This window comes from Motacilla alba, chromosome 5 (genome assembly GCF_015832195.1).
Source record: "Motacilla alba alba isolate MOTALB_02 chromosome 5, Motacilla_alba_V1.0_pri, whole genome shotgun sequence".
NCBI classification, from domain to species: Eukaryota; Metazoa; Chordata; class Aves; order Passeriformes; family Motacillidae; genus Motacilla; species Motacilla alba.
The window spans coordinates 60,297,911-60,310,996 of NC_052020.1; the positions used below are offsets into that span (position 1 = coordinate 60,297,911).

Sequence of the window (13,086 nt, forward strand, 5' to 3'; positions counted from 1 at the left end):
GCGAACTGAGGTGTGGGGATTTGACAGCTTTTTTTGGGGTCTCTGCTGGGGCTGCTCAGCCCGGGGAGCTCAGTGTGGACCTGGGAAGAACAAAATCCATCAGCACTGGGGCGAGGGCTCACCTCGTGGCATGTGCTGCTGATCATCATTTTAATTAGCAATATATTCCGGGGGAGAACAAAGGTCTGGCTGGCTGGAGCAGATGGCAGGGGGGAGAGAGAGGTGGCTGCTGCCTCATTGTGGGCAGAGCACACGGCACAGGCTGCAGATGCTTTCAGAGCCATCTGCTCCCCGGGCCGCCCCGCACGCGTCTCCCCAGGGATAACGCATTCCTGGCATCCCCTGCCTCTGACCCGTGGCCAGCTGTAGCCCTGCCGGGGCTAGGGGACAATGAGTGCCTGACATGGGCATGTCCTGCCTGCCCCAGCCCCTCTTTGTCCCCTCCCGGTGGTGGCTGACCCCGAGCTCCCAGCACACAAAGGAGGGAGGGAGGGAGGGAGGGGAGGTCACGCGAGCACCCCGGGGCTGCCAGCCCAAACCCCCCTGGCTTTGTTCAGCCTCTTTGGCTTGTTGGTGTTGATGGAGTTGTTGTGGTTTTGTAGAATCCCGGAGTGGTTCGGGTTGGAAGGGGAGCTTAAAGCTCATCCCATTCCACCCCCTGCCATGGCAGGGACACCTTCCACCATCCCAGGGTGCTCCAAGCCCTGTCCAGCCTGGCTCTGGACACTCGCAGGGATGGGACAGCAGCACCTGTGTGGTTTTGCTGAAAGTGCTTGAAGTGAGGGGCTCTGGTGCTTGATTAATCTGATTCTGTATAAAATGTGCATGTTGCTAATGCACAAAGACTGGGACACAGAGGATCTGCCTCCTGAGTGTCGCTGCCAGCTTCCCCTCAGTGTCCCAGCTGTCCCCAAGGAGGATGGGTGGCTGCAGGGTGATACCTCTGGCTCCCAAGCTGACCCTCTCTCTGCACGAAGTTCTCTATGTTTTTAGATGGCAATTTTATAGAATCCCAGAATGGTTTGTGTTGGAAAGGACCTTAAAGCCCATCCAGTGCCACCCCCTGCCATGGCAGGGACGCCTTCCACTGTCCCAGGCTGTTCCCTGGCCTTGGACATTTCCAGGGATCCAGGGGCAGCCACAGCTTCTCTGTGCAGTCTGTGCCAGGGCTCTGCCATTCTCTTTGTAAAGAACTTCCAGGGATGGGATTTAATGGCACCTGTTGCCTCAGCTCCTGCTTTTTGTCCCTCGTGGGACGTTGTGATGCTGTGGCAGAGAAGGGCCCTTGCCTGGTCCTGCAGCTGAAACGGGAACAGCAGCAGAGCTAAAAAAAGTCCAGGGACTTAATTCAGTTTCCATGGCAACGTTGTAGATTAATGGCTTTGAGCTGTAATCTGAATGAGGCGTATTGAACTTTTCTGTGATGATTTAGAGCCTCTTTATGTCCTGGCTGACTTTGACTCCAAATCCATCGGTCACGTGCAGGCAGAAGGGTCCCCTTGTACCACTGCAGGAGCAACATCTGCCACTGCTAAAGCAGAAGTGAATGTTGTGGGGCGTCACGTGGGAGTAAATACCCTGGGCTGCTACAGGGGTGCCAGGGATGAGGCTGTGTGTAGTACATGAGGAAATCACCTTTAATGCTGTACCTTTGCTCCTGCCTGAGCTGATGCAGGGGTGCCAGGGATGAGACAACGTGTAGTACACGAGGAAATCACCTTTAATGCTGAACCCTTGCTCCTGGTGCTGCCTGAGCTGATGGGATCATGCCAGAGGGAGCTGGATGGTTTAAGACCACCAGAAAGTGGGTTTTTTTTCACTGTGAAGCTCAGTGAAAGGCTTGTTGACAGCATAGCTCTCTCCTGATGCAGAGCTGCGCTTTAGTGCAGGAGGTTTGAATTTGGCTTGGCTGAGTGTGGGGCAAAATAAAGGGAAGGAAGGGATAACCCAGCTCTGTGATCTTCCCTGCATCCCCATCCCCTCAACCATCAATCCCTCAAAGAAAAGCAGCATGGTTTGCTCAGAGGGCAAACCTCTCCCTTGCTCCCCAGCACGCTGCCAGGCTCTGATCTGTCCCCTCTGCTGGGTCATTTGTGGGGCTTTGGGCATCTCTGGGCTCTCCCCACCAGAGCCACACGTGCCGGAACAAGGCAGGATCAAAGAGCCCTGGATCCCCAGCCCAGCCTGCGGGGAGATGAAAGCCTGGCAGCATTGCTGGAGCCCCGCAGCTCCCTGGATACTGATCTCAGAGTCTCTTTCATTCAGGGGATGCCTTGCAATAAATAACTCAGGAGCCTTTTGTTTCTCCCCAGCACTGGAAGACGCGAGGCAGCGAGGAGGAGGAGTACGAGGCCGAGGGTAAGAGCAGAGAGCAGCACCTGGGGGTGCCTGTTCTCAGTGCAGCTTGGAGGAGGGATCACAGGAGCTCTGGGGGTGTGGAGCATCCCAGCCTGGCTGGTGCAGAGCTGGGGAAGGTGCAGCTGGGGCGTCCCCCAAGCTGGGGATGAAAGCTGAGGGAGGGCACATCTTGTGCCATGCCCCCCCCCGCCCTCTTCATCCTGCTGTGGGTGTTCCCGGTCTCCCTGACCTCTGTCCTGGTCCCCATCCTGCCCCGGGGGGCTCTGGCTGTAGTGGAGCCTGGTGGGCACTAGATGTCAGCAGGGACCAGTCATTAAAAGGTCCCTAATTGCCACAGAATTATAAATTCCTGGAATGGTTTGGAAGGGAGCTTAAAGCTCATCCAGTCCCACCCCTGCCATGGAAGGGACACCTTCCGCTGTCCCAGGGTGCTCCAAGTCCCATCCAGCCTGGCCTTGGACACTTCTAGGGATGGGGAATTTCTCTGGGCACCCTGTGCCAGCATTTTACCATCTTCATCATCAAAAAACTTCCTTTTAATTACATCAGCACCTCTTCCATATTTCAGCTGCTCTCTAACCCCTTCCCCATCCAAAGAGACCAACCTTTTTCTCCTAAAGCTGCTTCTCCAGCCCCAGGAGGTGGCCTTGCAGCTCCCTTGATCCCATAAGTGTCCAGGGGAGGGAGGGGTCCCTTTTCCAACTGTGCCAGCAGCTGAGGAAGCTCTGCTGCTCTTCCCTGGCCACCAGCCCATGTTGGCCATCAGACTCATCCACCCAAAGATCCTCCTGGCCCCAGCCCCAGCTGCTGCTCCGGGCACTGGGAGTCCCCATCCCTGGAGGGATGAAAAGCTGTGTGGATGTGGCCCTTGGGGACATGGGTCAGTGGTGGCCTTGGCCGTGCTGGGGGAACAGTTGGACTCCATGGCCTTAGAGGATTTTTCCAACCTCAGCAATTCCATGACCCTCGGGACACGAGGCACCTTCCCCTGGTGGCACAAGGGAGTGAAACGCTGAGCAGAACCTCCTGCCAGAGTCTGATACTGCTGGGACCAGGATCCACACCCCAAAACCCAGAGTGGGCTCTGAGCAGGATGAACCCAGACAAATGATCCCTTGGGATCTGCAGAGCCAGCAAGGAGCTCTGCCTGCTGCAGCAGCAGGTCCCCCGTGGGGTGCAGAACCCCCAGATGTTCTGCTCCTCACTCCAGACACCGGAGCAATCTCCCCCTTCCAGGACAGCTGCGCTTCTGGAACCCAGACGACCTGAACGCCTCCCCTGGGGCCTCGCCTGGCCCAGACTGGATCGAGGAGAAGCTTCAGGAGGTCTGCGAGCACCTGGGCATCACCAGGGATGGCCACCTGAACAGGAAGAAGCTGGTTTCCATCTGTGAGCAGTACGGGCTGCACGCGGCGGCCGGGGAGGTGAGCGACCCATCCCACCACTGACCTGCCTGGGCTTTGGTGTGGGGCCCCCAAAATCCCTCCTGGGCTTCATGACAATCACAGGTGGCTACTTGGGAGGGGTTTCCAGCTCCAGCTGCTGGTTCTCCAGAAGGTTTTTGGTCCCAAACCGTCAGGCAGCTGCCAGGCTGAGCCGTGGCCTGCGTGTCTCCTCACGCAATCACAGAGGGGTCTGGAATTTGAAAGCATGGCTTGGATTCCAAGCATGTCTCCTTAATCCTAGGAATTTTCTAGCTAGACAGCAAATACGGGTTAAATATTCATAGGTGGTTGCTTTTGACTTTGTGAAGGCCTGTGGGTGTTTCTGTCCTGCAGCAAGAGCCCACGAGAAAATGAAATCTTTAACCAAAAAAAAAGGCTCTTGTCAACTTAGGATTTAGTTTTATTAAAAAAGTCAGGTTTTTTGCATCTTAAGATAACATGGCTTGTATTAATTTCCTCCACAAAACATGTTCCTGAGCAGGTATTCCTTTGCAGCATCCACAATGAAATGTTTTCAAGGTATTAAGGCAGAAAATGGAAGAGATAAACTGTAGACAAAGAAATAGTGAGGGACTTATCTGAACATCTCCAGTCCTGCTTTTGAGAAAGCAGCATGCCCTGAAGCATAAAACAGATTTATGATAACCTTGCAGTGTCTTAGGGGTTTTTTTTGCCTGGTCACTTCCAGCTGCTCAGGGTTTGGAATCTTTCTCAGTACCTCGAGCTGAATTCCTGAGCTCACACTGGCCCAGGAGCAGAATTAAATGAGGCTTTTTTTTTTTTCCTGCTGCCTCATTAAACAGCAGCTCCAAGATGACCAGGAGCTTTTTTTTCATGGTGTGTTGTGCCTGCAATTTTCCACGTGTAGAATATGGAAATGTGTTAGGCTGATGTTGCAGGTAACTCTTGCTTTGCTCTTTTTGGAGCCTTGGGAATAGGATGTTTGCTCTGTGCCAGATTTTTTTTTTTTTTTGCCTTTTACATGATTTCTGTCTCCTTGCAGGTGCTTGAAGAGGTGCTCCATAACCTGGAGCAAGATGGGACCATGAGCATTGAGGATTTCTTTTATGGCCTGTTTAGAAATGGGAAATCTCTCACCCCCTCAGCATCTACTCCCTACCGGCAGCTGAAACGCCACCTCTCCATGCAGGTGAGAAAGTGAGAGGGGAATCCTGGGGTAAAAGGAGCAGGAGAATTCCTGAACAATTCCCACCCAGCCTGTTTCCTCCTCTTCCTCAGCGTTTGTCCCTGCAGGGGCAGCTGTGAGGCAGGAGGTGGTGGCAGAGAGCTGCTGCCTGCCCTGCTCCAAAAGCAGATTCCAAATTCTCGCTCAGAAAAAACTCTTTTGGGGGAGATAAAACACAGAACACCCTCATGGGAAAGGGGGCATGGCTCCCCTTTGAAGTTTTGTGGCTTGGAGAGGGCTCTGGCAACCTGTGGAGTGCAGTGGTAGAGCCTTGTAGAATTCCAGGGTGGTTTGTGTTGGAAGGGACCTTAAAGCTCCTTCCACCCCCTTGCCATGGGCAGGGGCACCTTCCACTATCCCAGGGTGCTCCAAAGTCTATCCAGCCTGGCCTGGAACACTTCCAGGATGGGGAGGGAAGCACTGCCTGGGGTAGGCTGGGGACATGCAGCTCCCACATCTCTACTCCAATTTTTGCTTTTTTCCTGTGAAAGAGTTTGAAATCTGCTCCCTGCCTTTGCCTGGAAGCTGAGGGCTCTACCCAAACCACTCCACAAGTGCTCCCTGCAGCTGTTTCAGGGAAAGTGACATTCCAAACCAGAAATGAATGGTGGAAAACCCTTCTGGAGCTGTGAGGCCAGCTCTGAAACACTGCTCCTCCTGGGATTTGTTCTAAATCCCGAGTGCCTGCTTGTGCCCCGGTGCCGTGAGGTCAGCAGCGACGCTCCCGCCGGGTTTTGCTTGGCAGTGAGGAAAAGCAGAGCTTAATCCTTAATCTCTGGAGCAGCGCTAGGGAAATTCCATTGATGCTGAACCCCCGCGGGCGCTGCCTTTGCCCTGTCACACCCTCCTCCTCATCCTCTCTGACAGTCCTTCGACGAGAGCGGCAGACGCACGACCACCCCCTCGGCCATGCCCAGCACCATCGGCTTCTCCCTCTTCTCCAGCCTGGATGATGGGATGGGCTATGGCTGTGTGGAGGGGGTCCTGGACTGCTGGCACCAGGAGGGCATAGAGAACAGCCAGGAGATCCTGAAGGTAACCCCCAGCTGCATCTCACCCCTGGTTTTATGTGTTTTCTCCTCCCTGTGTTGGATGCTGAGTTTTTGGTTTTTTTTCCTTTCCAAAGTCTCTGGTTGTTCCCCTTTTAAACTTCCCTCAGGGAAGCTGTGGCTGTTCCATCCCTGGAAGCGTTCAAGGCCAAGTTGGACAGGGCTTGGAGCAGCCTGGACTAGTGGAAGGTGTCCCTGCACATGGCAGGGGGTGGCACTGGGTGATCATTAAGATCTGTTCGAAGCCAAACCATTCTATAAACCATTCTGTAAAAATCCCCAGTGCTAGTGACAAGAGTTCTGGGAAATTTCCAATAATTTCCTTTATGGTGCATCCCATTTTATCATTTTTAATAATAAAAACACACTGTGATTTCCAGCATAGCTTGAAGAGGTCACCTACATTTGTTAGGAAGCAATTTAATTCCTTTCCCTCCCTGAATAGCTGCACCTGCAAACCTCTGAGCACTGGGGTGACCTGAATTACTGCTTGTGCTGAGGTGGAGGACAGCACTTGAAACCCTGCCCAGTCCTCAGTGTTCCATTAGACAGAGAGAAAGGGTGATGGGGATGAAATCAGGTTCCTGAATAAACCCATCCCTGTCCATCTCATTAGAAGCTGTGGGTGGGAGAGGATAATTCCATGTGACCATCACTGGATTCCCAACAAAGAGGAGTGTGATTCTCCTGGCTTTTAAATATCCATGTGGGTAGAGAGCAGCCAGGCTGGAATAACCTCTGCCATGGCTCAGGATTTCAAACCCACTCATCGCCTTGCACTGGTTGAGAAGGTGGGACCACCTTCCCCAGATTTGTGTGTCCACCTTCCCCAGATTTGTGTGTCCACCTTCCCCAGATTTGTGTGTCCACCTTCCCCAGATTTGTGTGTCCACCTTCCCCAGATTTGTGTGTCCACCTTCCCCAGATTTGTGTGTCCACCTTCCCCAGATTTGTGTGTCCACCTTCCCCAGATTTGTGTGTCCACCTTCCCCAGATTTGTGTGTCCACCTTCGCTTTGTTGCTTTCCACTGGAAAACTGCTTTGTACTGGTGTCACTGGGGTGGTTTCTCCAGTGTCTGCAGTGTTTCAGCCCCACCATAAGTGCTTTGCTTTGTCTCCTGCAGGGTTAGGTAGAATCATTTAGGTTGGAAAAGTCCAGCTTGTCAGCTCAGCCCTTGTTCATCACTGAACCCCATCCCCAAGTGCCACATCCATATGGGTTTTGAACACTTCCAGGGAAAGAAAAGGCCTTTCTTCAGTGCTTGGAGTAGGCTGGGATAGTGGAAGGGGTCTGGATCACTTTTAATGTCCCTTCCAACCCAAACCATTCTGGGATTTTACAAAATTCCAAGTAGCTGCTGATGATAACTCGCTTTCTGAGTGGTGGAATCCTCACCATCAACCCCCCTGCAGGGCTGTCTCTGTGTTGCCTCTGTTGCAAGAACTGGTTTTGTTTGACACGAGCATCCGCAGCCACGTCCTCGCAGCAGCTGATCCATGCGGAGCTCCTTGGATCCTGCAGGGAATTAGTGCAATTCATCAGTCCTGGGCTTAATTTCCTCTTGGTCCTGCAGCACAACCAGGGCACTTCCCCTCTCCACAGCTGGCAGCAGCTCTGTTGGAGGGAGGTGGCAGAGATGTCTGGTTTATTGTCCTCGGGGCGTTTGTGACAGGTTAATTAGCCAGCAAAGATCTCTTCTGAGCCTGCTGGTTCTGTCCTGCCAATCCCTGCAGAAATGTCTCCAGGCTCCTGCAGGAAGCTCGTTCCTCTCAAAGGATTTGTTGTCTCCACAGGCTCTGGACTTCAGCTTGGATGGGAAGGTGAACCTGACGGAGCTGACGCTGGCGCTGGAGAACGAGCTCCTGACCACCAAGAATGGGGTGCACCAGGCAGCCCTGGCCAGCTTCAAAACGGAGATCAGGCACTTGCTGTGAGTCCCAGGGGTGGCTGGGGGTGCTGCTTCCTGCTCTGCTCGGCCGAGCAGGAGCTGAGGGAGCAGCTGAGGGGTGGTGGTGCTCCCAGGGGCCCTGGGGTGGCACTGGAAGGCTCAGTTCTCTGTTGGAGAGCTCAGAAACTTCCAGCTGTCTTGTTTTGCCTGGGAAAAACACGGAGACCTGCAAGGATTGCAGAAAAATGTGGTGAAAAATTAAAAATGGAAGCAGCAGGCTGTTCCCAGTCTGGGAGTGGTCACTGCTGTCCACAGTGGTCATTGGTGGCCAAGGATGCACAGCTCAGGGCAGAGGCTGGTGGAAATTATCAGTACCTTTAATCCAAACTGATCTGGGGCATTGCAGAGGTTCTGTCGTGGGGTAGATGTGGAGGTGAGGTACAAAATCTGTCCCATTGTAAATCCCAACGTTTTCCCTTTGAAAGTCAACACAGTTTGACTTTGTGCTAGACTCGCTGTGAAGGTTTCTCTATCGAAAAAGAAGGCTCCAGGGAGAGCTCAGAGCCCCTTCCAGGGCCTGAAGGGGCTCCAGGAGAGCTGGAGAGGGACTGGGGACAAGGCCTGCAGGGACAGGAGCCAGGGAATGGCTCCCACTGCCAGAGGGCAGGGATGGATGGGAGATTGGGAACTGGGAATTCCTGGCTGGGAGGGTGGGCAGGCCCTGGCACAGGGTGCCCAGAGCAGCTGGGGCTGCCCCTGGATCCCTGGCAGTGTCCAAGGCCAGGCTGGACAGGGCTTGGAGCCATCTGGAGTAGTGGAAGGTGTCCCTGCCATGGCAGAGGCTGGAATAAGAGAGTCTTGAAGGTCCTTTCCACCCCAAACCATTTCAGGATTTGAATTTGGGGGCTGGACCACAGCTGAGAATCTGAAGTGTTGAGGTCTCAGGATCTGTGGGACGCCAAGACATGTCCAGAGCTGTTTGGGTGCAGGTTCAAATCCAGTGACTAAATGCAGTTAATGAGACCCTTGGAGATCTTTCCAAGCTTCTTCTCTGATGTTTCAAATCCCCTTTTTGGGGGGGGACCAGTGAGGGCTGAGCTAATGCAGGCTCTGCTGTGCCCAGGGAGAGGTTTGACCAGGTGGCCAGGGAGAAGGAGAAGCTGCGGTCGGACCTGGAGAAGGCAGAGAAGCTGAAATCCCTGATGGCCTCGGAAGTGGACGATCACCACGCCGCCATCGAGCGCCGCAACGAGTACAACCTCAGGTGGGGCATCTGCAGCAGCCAGCCCTCCCCCTGGGCAGGGCCTTGGTGACCACCCAGCTTCACCCCCAGCAGTATTTGTCACCCTCTTCCTTGTGGGGGTGCCAGTTGTGGGTTTCTCTGGGTCTGGGTTGAAGGTACTTGAGATAATTCCTGTTCAGACTCAAGAGTTTATTATTTCTTATCAGTGAAACAGTCTCACTGCCGTGAGCTCAGCAGCTTTGCATTAGAAGGCACAAAATGGCCAACAATCTCTTGTTCCAAGGTCTTTTAAGACCAAACTATCCAATTAAGAACTGACACCTAGATTATTTTCCCTTTTAACCCAATAACTGATCCCAAAGAGCCCCAGTGTGGATTTTCCCACCCAATTACAAAATGCCACCCAAACCCATGGAGAAGGAGGAAGAAGAAACCCAGGAGGACACCCTGTGCCCTCCATCTTGCTTCCTTCCACAACGCACTAAAAATCCCAGAACCTCAATTTCTCCCCAAGTGACACACCCACACTGCTCTCTATCATCTATTTCACACTTTTGTGGGTTCCAGTCTATCTTGAAGTCTGGGAAGCTTTCTCCATGAATGAGGGTCACAGTCAGTGCTCCCCCAGGGGTCAGGGCAGGCAGAGAAATATTCCTGGTGCCCCGGGTTTCCACACTTCCTCTGACAGGCTCCTGTCCCCCTGGGCAGGAAGCTGGATGAGGAGTACAAGGAGAGGATCGCCGCTCTGAAGAGCGAGCTGCGCAGGGAGCGGGAGCAGATCCTGCAGCAGGCCAATAAACAGAGGCTGGAGCTGGAGCAGGAGATTGAAAAGCTGAAAACAGATGAGAATTACATCCGAGACCGCCTGGGCCTGGCCCTGAAGGTAACGGGGACTAAACACAGCCAGGATTTCCCCCAGAAAGCAGGAATGCCCTGGCAGGGGGAGTCACTCCCGTAGTCTGTGTTGGAAGGATGAGTTCTGGGCTATGTTTAGCTGGCCAAAAGTCATTGAAGCAGCAAGGGAGAGGCATGTCCATGAGAACTGGTGTTTGGGGCACCTCGATGGGTTGTTCCATGGATTCCTAACCTCCAGGGATTTCAAATCTCTGCTGCCATCACGTGCAGAGTGTGTGTGTGTGCACAGCTCTTAGATGAGCTGTCAAGCCAGGAGATGAAACATCTTGATCAAGTTTGAAATCTTCTTTTAAAAACAAACAAACCGTCCAAAGCAGACTTGCTGTTAAGCCTTTTGATAATTTATCAAAAGCCCAATGTTCACACTTGCTGTGGCAGGGGTGGGTTGCGTGTGGATAATAATAATAATTCACAATTCCTGTCATCACCTGAAGCTTGGAATAGTGTCATGCTGGATTGGGAGTCACCCTTATTTTGGTGAGTTACCACATGCTGATTCTTCCTCCTCCAAGTGCTGATCTGTTGTGGGGGTTTTGGTTGGGTCCAGGAAAACAGCCGCCTGGAAAACGAGCTCTTGGAATCAGGAGAAAAACTGGCTGAGTGTGAAAGTCTGGCAAGCAAACTGCAGAGGAACTTGGAAAACGTCCTGGCTGAGAAGGTAAATCCCCCTTTTCCCAGTGGGGTTTCAGAATTAAATCATTTTTAAGTTGCTAGATTCCAGCTGCCAGTTTAACTGATAGCCAGAGGCTTTGGGGGTCTCTATCCAGATTATCCAGGCACAGCCTGCCTTGGTGACATGGACTGCCCTCCAGCTAAGGAAAATACAGATATTCCACCTTAGCTGTAATTTTATTCTAATTAAACCACGGAGCCTCAGAATGAAGCAATCATCCTGAAGATCTGCAGGGATTTCTTTTTCCCCCCAGCACAGAGTTTTGGATAGACCCAACTTGCAGGTCCTTTCCAGGGAAGACTATGCAGGAGGAGTGAGGTTTTACAGGGCATCACTGCTGGAATTAGGTGAAAATCAGCTGTTCATGGCTGTGTTACATTAAACTTTCAGAAGATCAGCTTCTCCAAAGATGTTTAAGTTTGTGCAGCCATAGCCTGAGGTTCATGTATTGGGGTTTCCAGTCTTCTTTAAAGCTTAGGATTATTTACTGCACTGAGATGTGCATATGCTAAGGTAGAAAGCTGTGAGCTGGAATCAGAATGAGCATGAGAGCTGTGCTAGGTGGCAGACAGGTTTTTTTGGGGAAGTTACTCACTCCCTGCTAGGAGGAAAGCAGACTTTCTTTATTTAAAATAAAAATGCAGAGTGAAGAGAGGGAGTGCAGGCTGCGGAGCTGCTCGGGATGGCATCCATGCTGCCCTGAGCAGGGCTGCAGGTGGGTGGATAACTGGATATTCCACTCCTGTGTTGCAGTTTGGTGACCTGGATCCCAGCAGTGCTGAGTTTTTCCTGCAGGAGGAGAGGCTGGCCCAGATGAGGAGCGAGTACGAGCAGCAGTGCAGGGTAAGTGCAGCTGAGACCTGGTCCTGTGTCCACCAGGAACATCACACAACCATTTAGGTTGGAAAATCCCTCTCAGATGGAGTCCAGCCCTGCCAAGCCCTGCACTAAGCATGTCCCCAAGTGCCACATCCTCGCTGCAAGCAGCAGCACGAGGCAGGTTGGAAATCTGTTCCCACAGAACCAGCTGGCTGAGCTAAGAGGGTGAAGTGATCCCAGGGTGGGCTGGGAGAGGGTCCGTGGAGCCCTGTGAATTCAGAGTTGCAGGAACTTGGAGGAGAAATAAGATACATCCACATTTTGCTGGTTTTCAGACCAGAAAGATTTTTTTTTTTTAATCAACCTGACAATAGAAAGTTTGCTTTCTCTTCAATCTTGTGTACTTAAAAGACTTCCAGGTGAGCCTGCGGGTTTTCTATTTACACATCTGCTTTCTGATACCTGCAGAGGTACCAGCTCATCTGCTGCCCAGAGCAGCTGGGGCTGCCCCTGGATCCCTGGCAGTGTCCAAGGCTGGGTTGGATGGAGCTTGGAGCAGCCTGGGACAGTGGAAGGTGTCCCTGCCCATGGCAGGGGGTGGAATGGCATGATTTTTGGAATCCCTTCCAACCCCAAACCATTTTGTAGTTCTGTGGTCTGTTCTGCAGGATCCTTTCCATTCAATAAAGCCTTTGCTGTGGGATTGGAAGCAGCACAGCAGCTCTCCTAGGAAGCTGCACTTCAAAAACAAAAATTGTCTAGAAATAGGAGCTGAATCAATTCTTCTCGATATGCAGCTGATTTTTCTCTTTTTGAGGATGGCAGACATAAATCAGAACTCAAGGTTCACCTCCTGGGCCTTTCAGACCTGCAGGATTGTGTGTTTGCACATTCAGGGAGTTGTTTTCCTCAATAACTGCTGTTCCTGCAGTGGAGTGCACAGCTCTTGGCACAAACCCTTGGGATGTTCCTCTGGCAGGCAGGAGGAAGGGCCAGATGGTGAATGCAGTAATGAGGGGATCTCTTTCCTAATTTGATCTTTTGCTTCTGATTTGATTTTTCAAGTAGATGGTGTTTGAGGAGGCATTTCCCAGCTGTTTGGAAATGTTGCTAAAGCTGCTTTTTAATAAAAGGTCACAGGAAGAGAATAAAGGGAAAGCTCCTGGGGTGTGCTACACCTTCACCTTTGGTATTGTAGAATCATCAGAGAATCCCAGAATGGTTCGGGTTGGAAAGGACCTTAAAAACATCTTGTTCCACCTCTTGCAATGGGCAGGGACACCTTCCACTGTCCCAGGCTGCTCCAAGCCCTGTCCAACCTGGCCTTGGACACTGCCAGGGATCCAGGGGCAGCCACAGCTCCTCTGGGAAGGCAATTCCAGGGCCTCCCCACCCTCTCAGCCAGGAACTCCTTCCCAGTTTCCCATCCAGCCCTGCCCTCTGGCAGTGGGAAGCCGTTCCCCCGTGTTTGGCAGGGGCACTGTGGGTTATTGACAAGGCTTTCTGTGC

General features: G+C 52.5%; 1 protein-coding gene across 8 annotated transcripts in view; it reads left to right on the top strand.

The window, feature by feature from the left end:
- The window catches only part of NIN (ninein), a 64,651-nt gene that overhangs the window by 23,006 nt on the left and 28,559 nt on the right, over positions 1–13,086 (top strand). For all 8 annotated transcript variants that reach the window (XM_038138575.1, XM_038138582.1, XM_038138579.1 and 5 more), the window contains 9 exons: positions 2,313–2,358; positions 3,595–3,782; positions 4,807–4,953; positions 5,857–6,024; positions 7,833–7,969; positions 9,051–9,191; positions 9,879–10,053; positions 10,633–10,743; positions 11,512–11,601. In XM_038138575.1, the coding sequence (XP_037994503.1) occupies positions 2,313–2,358; positions 3,595–3,782; positions 4,807–4,953; positions 5,857–6,024; positions 7,833–7,969; positions 9,051–9,191; positions 9,879–10,053; positions 10,633–10,743; positions 11,512–11,601 (1,203 nt within the window). The remainder of the gene's footprint in view (positions 1–2,312; positions 2,359–3,594; positions 3,783–4,806; positions 4,954–5,856; positions 6,025–7,832; positions 7,970–9,050; positions 9,192–9,878; positions 10,054–10,632; positions 10,744–11,511; positions 11,602–13,086) is intronic.